Source organism: Solanum tuberosum, unplaced genomic scaffold (assembly GCF_000226075.1).
Source record: "Solanum tuberosum cultivar DM 1-3 516 R44 unplaced genomic scaffold, SolTub_3.0 scf00062, whole genome shotgun sequence".
Classification (NCBI taxonomy): domain Eukaryota; kingdom Viridiplantae; phylum Streptophyta; class Magnoliopsida; order Solanales; family Solanaceae; genus Solanum; species Solanum tuberosum.
The window spans coordinates 1,696,647-1,708,443 of NW_006238987.1; the positions used below are offsets into that span (position 1 = coordinate 1,696,647).

General features: G+C 30.7%; 1 protein-coding gene across 3 annotated transcripts in view; it reads left to right on the plus strand.

The window, feature by feature from the left end:
• Window positions 1–8,980: 8,980 nt before the first annotated feature.
• LOC102592770 (uncharacterized) overlaps window positions 8,981–11,797 on the plus strand; it is a 5,559-nt gene continuing 2,742 nt past the window's right edge. The window contains exons 1-2 of one of the 3 annotated variants that reach the window (XM_015307704.1): window positions 8,981–9,235; window positions 11,406–11,520. In XM_015307704.1, coding sequence (XP_015163190.1) covers window positions 11,435–11,520 — 86 coding nt within the window. In that variant the 5' untranslated portion in view covers window positions 8,981–9,235; window positions 11,406–11,434. Of the gene's footprint in view, window positions 9,236–10,487; window positions 11,521–11,797 lie in introns of those variants that run through there. The other 2 variants (XM_006345068.2, XM_015307703.1) reach the window with 2 other exon arrangements.

Consider the following 11,797-nt stretch of genomic DNA (forward strand, 5'->3'; position numbering starts at 1 on the left):
TTTTGTTAAGCCAAGACATATGAATATTGATAGAGAAATAGTATAGCAATAAGTTGGTGCTAGTACAACTTATATCTCTTAAATTTGGGTTCACCTCATTATGTGAGTACTATTTCACATGTACTCACTTCTCTTTTGTCAAGGTACTGCATCTTCTTGTGATGCACTTATGGACTCTCAGGGAGGCACTCATCCTCGCTAGGCACTCCACTCATTCCATTGGCGTGTGGTGAGCCCTATTTATCATTGAGGCACTTTTGCTTATGAAGTCACATTTTGTATATTTTTGGGTACAGTCAGGGCCTTTGTCTCATGTGTGACTTAGAAATTCCATGGACACCATACTCATGTCATATTTATTTTGTAAATTTCCTAACATAGCCTTGCATGGCTTTTTTTTTATTTATGATATTGTCGATTTTTTTGTTTTCACTTTCCACTTAATGAATTACTCAATGTTTTATGAGAAGCTTTACCTTTCACTTCTACGTACCTATAATGTTCATAAGTTGCATCAGAGAACTGGGGTTTGTTGACGACCACATATATAATGGAGAGACTAAACAGATATTTAAGAAGTTACCCTTTTATTCTACTCTTGATCATGCAATTGAGCTTAAAGCAATAAGTTCCAATTCCTATTGAATTCCACAAGTGTCGAATGAGTAAGTGATGAGCAAGAATTGAAAGGCGCGAGTGATGACACCACCCACGGGCAAGATTATGAAGTGTTTGTTAGTAAGGAATGAGACTCAAGGATGAAATTGTAAGTGTAGTGTGGGGCATGATTTCAGGAAGTCAAATATTAATGAAGTATTTAAGGAGGAGGATGTGATGACATCATTTTTTATTGTTGGACGAACATTGAAGCTTGTGGAAAGACATACAAAATGTGTTAGCATACAAAGGATTTTCCCAAGGACTGAAATTCCTTCGGCAAAGGACAGCCTGGTGCACCAAATTTCAATATTTGTGGAGTCTGGAGAAAGGCGTGACCACAAGTTTCTACTGTATACTGCATTTGCCCTATATTCCTGCAATAACCCATTTCTACTGTATACAGCATTTACCATATATTCCTGCAAAAACCCATTTCCACCACTCGAACCCATGACGAGTACATTCCTGCAAAAAACCATTTCTACTGTATACAGCATTTAGCATTTACACTACGTTCCTGCAATCACCCATTTCAACCACTCGAACCCATGATCAGTACATTCCTGCAAAAACCCATTTCTACTGTATACAACATTTACCCTACATTCCTGCAAAAACTCATTTCTACTGTATACATCATTTATCCTACATTCCTACAAAAACCCGTTTTCACGACTCGAACCCATGACCTCCTAGACATGTGACAGCTACTTTACCACAAGATTCTACTGTATACAACATTTACCCTACATTCCTGCAATCCTGCGAACACCCATTTCACCACTCAAACCCATGACCAGTACATTCCGGCAAAAACCCATTTCTACTGTATACAGCATTTACCGTACATTCCTGCAAAAACCCATTTCTACTGTATACAGTTTTTACCCTACATTGCTGCAAAAACCCATTTCTACTATATACAACATTTACAATACATTCCTGCAATCACCTGTTTTCACCGCTCGAACCCATGACCTCCTAGTCACGTGACAGCTACTTTACCACAAGATTCTACAGTATACAACATTTACCCTACATTCCTGCAATCCTGCAAAGACCCGTTTCCACCACTCGAACCCATGACAGTACATTCCTGCAAAACCCATTTCTACTGTATACATTATTTACCCTACATTCCGGCAAAAACCCATTACCACCCCTCGAAACCCATAACCTCCTAGTCACATGACAGTTACTTTACCGATTAAGTCAAAGCTTCCATTCCATTTCTCGAACAAGTATTTATTTAGATTATATACGCACATAATAAAAAATATAGTTTTTCCTCTGTAATGCTGCAGTACCTTTACAACATGCTACACAAAACAAAACCAAAGATAAGTTTAACAACTGGTTCAATTCATACCAATCGATGGACCCAGTAAAATAAAAAACCCTTTAAATCTTATCTGCCCCTTTTATTTTCCATTTAACAAATAAAATATTCTCGAATAAAATAGAATTAAATGAAACACATCTTTCAGAAAAATTACTAGTTAAATTTAATACTCCACATTTACAACATTTCCCATAAAAGATTAAAAAAACCAAACGCTTAATCCCAAGGATCATCATCATCCCAAAAAAGATTGTCAATCTTTGCCATGAAAATATAAAAGAAAAAAGAAACATGTACAGAATCGCATAAACTTTAGCTATGAGGAAAAACAAACGAGTATAATAATATAAAATGAGTAGAGTTTTACCATGTGGGCCTGATGAATGCTGCGTTGTTCCTTTTGCCTAGGAGAAAGAGTGGCCATTTGAGCTCCACGACGGACAAACAAAGAACAAAAAGTTCAAAAATGGTCCTACAAGCACACAATTTTCGGGCTAAAAAATTTAAGTTTAGACAACAAAAAAGTAAATGCCTTTCTGCAGAGACTACTGTGGAATAGAAAGAGATTCTTTCTCATTAACGTCCTCCATTTTTTCGTAATTCTTCATTTGCTACCCTGTTGTTTAGATAATTTCACTTGTATGTTTTGATACTGCTAATAAATTTGGAGTAATAACGTAGTAGGTCCCAAATAAAAAAAAATAAAAAAGGACTAATATTTTGGCATTTAGCTTTAAATGTGACGAGTCATGTATTCGACTCTTTCTGTTCAACAATATTTATTCACGATTAACTTTGCACATTTTTAAAAAATTATAAACAAAAGGATAATTTTACTATGGTAATGTTAAACGTCCAGAAAATTTGGTCAGAATTTGGCTAAAAAATTTAAAAGTCTATAATATCCTTTTTATTTTAAAATAAACTGATCTTTTTTTCATTTTTTAATTAAAAGGTATTAAAGTTAAAAAGGTAAAAAATGTTCAAAAAGGTAAAATAAAATAGTATGAAATATGTTATTTTACCATTCTGACCAAATTTTCTGGTTAATCTTTTTTTTCCCTTTTACTATATCATTCTTTGAATATAATAAATACATATCTTAAAAATTGTAATAGAGAAATAACTATAATTAATGATAAGAATAATTACAAATTAAGTGTCAAATTATTCATTAATTTCATAGAGTGAATAAATATTGTTGGACATCTCAAATAATATAGTGAATAACTATTGTTGAATAATGGGAGTAGTAATAAATTTGGGGTAATAACGTAGTAGGTCCCAAATAAAAAAAAAGAAAAGATACTCTAAGTTAGTATAAAGTAAATGCTTTACTATTTGGTTATATGAGAAGTCTACGTCAAAAAATTCATTATGAGGAAAAGGTTTGTGTGTGTTTGGTATTAATCAAAAATATATTCTACGAAAAATATTTTCTTAAAATTTATACACGTGTAATTGGTTATATTAATAATGTTACAGACGGATTAAAAAATTCTCACATATCATCATATCAATTCAACTCAATAGTCGCAATAAATTTAACAAACTTATTTACAACTCTTTTGATTTTTCATTTATGACTATGCTCAGCCATTTATGAAACACAGAGTAAAATTAGCTAAAATTTAGATACATGTGTCTAAATACAAAAACAATAAAAAGCAAAAGAAATCACGTGTTTTTGTTTTTTGTTTTTTTTTTTAAATACTAAATACTCGTGCAACTTCTTCTTTTTTCTGACAAATATTGTTGGTTTTATTTTCACTAACAAATATTAATTAAATAAGACAACGAAACTAGAAAACTCATAACATAATCACTAAGAAAAGGTAGCGAGAATGAGACCATATTAGACTCAAACCAACATCAACTGAGTTTCATTAATTTTTTACTCAAAAATTTCGTGATGCGTAAGAGTAAGCTTGAGCCGAAGTAACAATATCAAGTATATTTTTGAGCCAAAAAATTGACGTCTGGGTATTTGGGGGCTGAAAGGTGGACGAAAAATAGTTTTGTATTAATTTAAAAATAAAAGGCATTTTAGGCCCTTCTTCGTTTTGAAAAAAATTGTGCATATTCACCTTCCAATAAACTCATCCCGCCCTTTAACTTTTTCCTCGTGACAATTTTTTTGATGTTGACTTCTTATCAATATATAAAGCAATTTTATACTAACATGCAAAATACAGAACTTCTTCACATTTAGATCTAAATGGCAAAATATGAGTCATTTTTTGGGACCTACTGCGTTATTGCCATAAGTTTATAAGTAATAAGTTAATGTACAAGTGAAATTATGCAAACATCACGGTAACAAACGTACAATTATGAAAAAATGGAGGAGCTGAACGAAAAAGACTCCCTTCCTAGTAGTCTTTTTTTATTTGTTGTCCAATACCGAACTCATCATTAGTTCACGGTCCTCTCTGCAGAAACGCAAAATGTGCAAAATTTTCTTTGATTAAATGTCTCCAAGTTAAGGTTGTGATTTTTATCTTTGTGTATTAAAATAGTATAAGAAAGTTAGAAAGATCAATTAGTTAGTTACAGTCTGTTAGTTAGTTATGGACTATTGACAGCTGTACACCACTAGTCACTACTAAGTGACTCTATAAATAGTGATCAAATGCCATTGTAGTGAACAAGTTAATCAATGCAATAAAACAGTTTCTCTTCTTCTTCTTCTTATTATTTTCTCTGTAGCTCATAGATATACATCAATGGTGATTGTGTGTGTTGAGTATTGAGCACAAGTTAACAGTGTGCCACCGTGGAGGGCAAATGACCACTCACTCTTCGAGGCAAAAGGGACAACAACCCCACAAAGTAAATCCTAACTTTCTGTTTAGTAAGTTCCAACGATGTGGCATAGTTAAAATTTCAAAAGTTCTTTTTTTTAGAAAGGTTTTGATTGATTTTGACAAGAAATTTTATGTTTTTATAAATGAAATTTACATATTTATATCTCGTATCGTCAGTTGTTTACTGTGTTTTAATTACTACACCATTGACCATCCTAATTGCTATGTTTCCTACATTATTTATTCTGATTTGTACTTGGATTTACTGCACTCGAGCCAAGGGTCTTTCGAAAACAATCTCTCTATCTTATGAGGTAGTGGTAAGATCTGTGTATACTCTACTGGGTATGTTGTTAAAATTACCTATTTGAAATTATATAAAAGTATTGTAAGTCATAGTAAATTGTAATTCAAAAGACATAAAAAAGAAAGTGTCAAAGAAACATTTGAGTCTCAAAATTTAAAAGATGTCATATAAATTGGGATGGAAGAGTATAATATATAATTTTTTTCGTATTTACTCCTCCCGTTTTCAATTGTTGTTTATCTGATTTTGACATGTGATAGAGTCTAAAAAAGTAAAAAAAAGAAGAAAAAAAAGTCGGTAATATTGAAAGTATCAAAATACTTATTAAAATTAAAAAATAGTCAAATAAATAAATAAATATCATTTTTAAGGAGCTACAATAATAACAAATCAAATAAATTAAAATGGATAAAGTATTTGTTTTAACCGCAGCAGTGTTCATGCGATCAATGCCTCTTCATTTGTCTCTTTTCTCTATGACAAAATGCCGACATTCTTTTTGAGATGATTAGAGTGGGTTAAGCATGTGTCTTTTTTAATTTTATATTATTATTTGATTTAATCTTTCTCAAGGATGGACATTGGACAGAGTTATCAAGCTCATCCAGACACATAATTATTAAAAGAAAGTGTTTAACACTTTAAGAAAAGGCTAATATGGACCTATTAGAGTAGTTTTAGATATCTACTAATTAGTTGGCTTTATACTAACACTCTACTAATAATTCAACATCAATGCATATTGCACTGTGATAGGGTTTTTATTTAACACCAATGCATACTGCACTATCAACCGTTTATGCTCTATAATAGGTTGTCTTTGTTGTCTCGAAAAATCTCATTTCGAGTCCAAAAGAAGATGTAGGGGTGGGTGTTAATAATTGCGCAAATTGTGTCTAATGGTATAAGATTATAAAACAAAGCAACAAATTTATATAGAATAAGTATACAGATGAACTATCTTTTGATTAAACAAAAGAGAAGCAAATCAAATTGCTCGTCATTTATTTATAATGTCAGGAAGAAAACTGATATTCTTGTTAAATAATTTGTTTGGATAATAATTGGAATGTACTGGTGAATATGCTTCTGTTGTCCCCTCATTCTATTCAAGAAGTCGGTCAGCTTCTGGATTTCTTTTGTTTTCTATATGAACTTGCAGAAAAAGATTTTGTGAAATTTGCGGTGATATAGGTTTCTAAACAGCAATTATTACCTGCCATTGCTGCAAAGATGGTTGACGTGCATCAGTAAGTTCTCTCTGCCTTTTTAGCATGAAAGGGTGGACAATCAGTCAAGCGAGCTGAAAGCCATGATTCTCTGATCCATTCTTGCTTCATCACCTTGTGCCACATCTATATGAATATTGGAATACAGGAAAAGAAAAAAACTGAGTGATGGACAGTGAGCTCCATTACTTCAGCAAGCTACTAAGCCTTTCCTAACTTCATAGCATCAGAGGTAACTACCGCATAGAGTACGGCACACACACATGATCAATATATCTTACGTACACCAAGATATTTACCATAACCTAATTTTAAAAGAATCAAATATGTTGTACTATCAATTTAATTAGATAGTGATGTACATTCATGATTAAGTTTTGGTGTACAGTGTATTACAATACAAAATCCATACATCAAATCAAGATATAATCAAGAATTTCTCAACTGTTTTGTATAATTAATTTAATTAAAACTTGTGCATTATTATTTTAACATTTGTGTCTAGATCAATATCATCCATAAAGGTTGCTAAATTTGATTTTGGTTATATGTCAAATATTACAATGAATAACACCATAATATACAACCTTATTGAATAATCCGTTTTAACAATTTACAAACAAAACTACTGCCAAACAACATACGAAGCATTCATTCAAGCAAAAAATTTCATGGTTAATACATCGATTTACATATAAATCCAAGCAACAAAAACAACAAAACAACTTAAAACAATTAAAATCAAACTATATATTTTAGCAATCAAACTCAAAAAAATAAAATTGGTACATACTTGTTACACCCCATCTTTCATCGTGCTAAATTAAAAATGATATATTGTTATTTTAAATCATTGAAACAATTATCAAAGAAGATAGAGAGTTCTATTCTAGTTACAATACTTGTTTGAGGTTATGAGAGAGAAACATTAATTAATTATTGGGAGATTTGTGGAAGGTAAATAACAAAATGGAAGAAAATTAAGGAATGAAATCTTATTTTTGGATTGGAACGTGTATTGTTTTTTTTTTAAATTTATCTATTTTTTTTTTTTTGGGTTTGTATTGTTTTGTAAAAATTCTATTGCTATGTAGGTGAAAAGACAAATTATTGTTAATACAAAAAATAATCAAGAGTGGCTGAGGATTTTTCTCAACACTAATCAACCTAGTTAAATAACAAAGTTTTTTTCTTCAGTTTGCCTTGACTGTTTAACACGTATACGCTAGATGACATATTACAATTAATTATTTAACTTTTGTATAATGTGCTTATACTTTATAATTATTGGTTCTACATTTATTTTTTTCTCTTTTTATCCTTTTCTCTATACACAATACACACTCTGTGTGTTTTTGTGTGTGTGTGAGAGAGAATATTATATATGTATTATATCGGTTTGATTTGAGTTTAATTTGATTTAATTTTTTGTTAAAACAAAAAATAATCAAGAGTGGGCGAAGATTTTTCTCAACATTAAATCAACCTAGTTAAATCACAAGTCAGTTTGACTTGACTAATTGACATGTATATCACTAAACGACACAATGCAATTAATTATTTACTTTTTGTATAATCTGCACTAGCTCTACATTTATTATTTTAATTTTTTAATCCTTTTCTTTGTACACAATGTGCTCGCAATATATATATATATATATATATATATATATATATATATATATATATATATATATATATATATATATATATATATATATATATTGTGTGGGTGTGTATGCGTGCGTGCGCGCGCACGTGTGTGTGAGAGAGAGATAGAGTATTATATATGTATTATGTCGGTTTGATTTGAGTTTAGTTTGATTTATTTTATTTTTTTAATACAAAAAATAATCAAGAGTGGCCAAGGATTTTTCTCAACCTTAAATTAACGTAGACAAATTAAATCACAAATCAAATTTTTTTCTTTAGTTTGACTTGACTCTTTGACATGTCTATCGCTAAACGACATAATGCAATTAATTATTTACTTTTTGTATTATCTGCACTGGCTCTACATTTATTATTTTCTCTTTTTATCTTTTTCTCTATACACGAACACTATATATATATATATATATATATATATAAACACACACATAAACACACAAAAGACTATTCATTATAATACACTAGATTTGGGCGTGTTGAGATTAGAACTTCAACTTTTAAGGTATGATATCTATCTTTTTCTTCATTTATGTGCTCTTAATCTTTATTGTTTGATTTAATTTTTTTAATATACAAAAAATAATCAAGAGTGGCCAGGGATTTTTCTCAACATTAAATAAACCTGGTCAAATCACAAGTCATTTTTTCTTTGGTTTGACTTGACCGTTTGACATATATCGCTAAACGACAGAATGTAATTAATTATTTACTTTTATATTATCTGCACTGATTCTACATTTTGTTGTTTTCCTTTTTTATCCTTTTCTCTATACACAATACACACACTTTCACCTATATATACACCTCAAGAGACTATTCCTTATAATACACTTGATTTAGACGTGTTGAGATTAGAGCTTCAACTTTTAAGGTATGCCATCTATCTTTTTCTTCATTTATGTGTTCTTAATCTTTATTTTAACTAAATTCTCTCTCTATATATATTTATATATATTGTGTGTGTGTGAGAGAGAGAGTATTAATGAGTACGAGAAAGGATCTCCTCCTAGTGATAAAGTGTACTTTCTGCAGGAACGGCCGGGAAATGTGCAAAAATTGTCTTCTGTGATTTTCTTTTTTTGGTCTGAAATTAAATTTATTACTCAAAACTTATGTGACGTGTAGGACCGATTCTGATTTTTTTTCATTGTTGGTGTGCTGCTGTGAAGCGCAAATGGCCACTCACGATCAGAGGCAAAAGGGACAAGGCCCCCATAAGGTAAACCCAATTTTTTTTGTTTAGTAAGTTCTTACTACGTGTGTCGCAGTTAAATTTTTAAGAGTTTATTTTTACAAAAAATTGATTGAATTTTGACATGAAATTTTTATTTTTTTATAAATGAAATTACATATTTGAAATTATACAAAAATAATTTTTAAGTAATAATAAATTATAATTCATAATATTTAAAAGACAAGAAAAAAAGGTCACGAAGGAACATTATTCAAAATTTAAAATGTACCATATAAATTGAACGAAAGAGTATATTATACTTTTCTTTGTTTTTACTCGTCCAATTTTGAGTTGTTTTGTTTTCTTCTAATTTTGACATGTTAAAGAGAGCCTAATAAAGTAAACAATGATAGTAATGCCGACACTACAAAAATACACATTGAAATTAAAGAGTTGGGATTATTTTTTATAAAAAGTTAAAAATAATACTCCATCCATCTCAATTATGTGGCACCTTTCGGATTTTGAGATTTAAATAAGTCTGTCTTTGCCATAAATTTTTTCATATATCTTTAAAATATTTAAAATTGGCAATCATTGTGACTTATACTATTTTTTACATAGTTTATGAATATATATTTATTTCTTTTAAAAAATTTAAAGATTTCACAATGACTTGTCAATTTATATTCAGAAACTACGTAAATAGTAGTTTAAGTCACAATGGTGGTCAATTTAAAATATTTAAGGGATATATCAAAAATTATGGTCAAAGTTAGACTGTTAGACTCTCGCGAAGCGAAATGTTCCACACAAATTGGGACAGAGGGAGGAGTAATAAATCAAATAAATTAAAATAGAGGAAGTATTTGCTTTACCTATAGACTGTTCATGCGATCAAGGTTTATGCTCTATAACAGGTTGTTTATGTTATTATGAAAAATTTCATTTCGAGTCCAAAAGAAGATGTAGGAAAGGATGCTAATAGCAACATAAATAATGGGTAATGGTATAAAATTAAAGTACAAAACAACAAACATAAATAGAATATGTATACAGATGAACAAACTTGTATACCTGATCACATTTTGCCCCCTCATTCTTCATTCTGTTCGTATGGTGGTAATCTCAATTCTGTGCAACAAAAGAAGTTGAATAGAGCCCTTTAATAGCATCTAAATACTTGTTCATCGCCAGAACTAAAGGCCAATATGAGCTTCACTTAAGTTGGATTAAGAGTCGGCCAAAATCTAAATTTCTTGTGTTTTCTGTGTGAACTTGCAGAAATTTTTTTGTAAACTTTGCGGTGATGTAGGATTTCAAATTGCAACAGTTATCGGCCATGACGGTAAAGATGTTGACGTGCACGAGTAAGTTCTCTTTTTATTTTTAGCGTGAAAGGGTAGTCAGGTGAGCTGAAAGCCACAACTCTCTTATCAGTACTTGCTTCATCACTGAAGGGCTGCTCCAATTCGAGGGAAATTGCTAATTAGATTATCAGTTTTTTTAACATGCTTTCATTAGCATGTTGTGACATTTAATTTTATTAAATATTGTCTGTGCTTTTTATGCACACGTAACCCTCTTCCCTGTTTTCAAAAAATCTGTCTTTTCTCTTCCTTTCAGGTATTGCCAGGTAGACTGTTATAAAGGTGCACCAGATAATTGGTGTTGTGAAAAATGTGTCAAAAAACAAAAAAATGAGAACTCTGAGGGACCAGAGATACATGTCTCTACAAGTATTTGTCAAAGCACTCTTCCACTAGAGATACGTAGTAAATTTATTGGTGAGGGTGATATCAATTGGAAAAGAGGAACAAATCAGGAAAACAAAGTATCTACCTGTTGAAGAAGCAATTGGTCTATTGAATTCTGGCTCTTCAAGAGTTACGTTAACTAAATCCAAGACGACTGAGACTCGAGGGAATTTAAGCAAACCTAGAACTCAGATTTCAGATGTTTTTCCTAAGAAGAGAACACTGCAGTATTCTTTAGGGTTAACAGGATATAAGAAACCTCACAATTTTCTAAATTTCAAAACAATCGAACCGAGCATAAAACAAGTCGAATCATCTAAAGGTTAATTTTCACCAACATTTCTTGTATTCATTACTTATTCAAATATATTCTTTTCTTAGGTCTCTATTCATTAGAAATTTCATTTTCTATCATATATTATTGTATTTCCATCTAGTTGATGTAGCCTGCTTGTTAGGTCTTGGGGGAGTTACCATTCTAGAGCATATGAGTTTCAATGTTGTGAAAGCGAGTGGAATGATGAATCCACCTATGACACACCCTTGTGATCCTGCTCTAGCTCATTCCTGGAAGTAAGTACCCTTCATCATGTACATTTATTACTAACTGTAATTTAATTCATCTTTGTTTTTGGATGGCCCATCTTTGCTAACAGTCAAGTGACTGATTAAACTCTTTTTTTATACGTTCCCTATTGATAAGTATGGATATATATGTAATACTTTTTAGTTAACAACATAATGTTGGTTCCGAGGAGATGGCCATGTGGTTAAGATATATGAGTAACAACTTTGTTTATTATTAAGACCCCCAATATATATATATATATATATATATATATATATATAT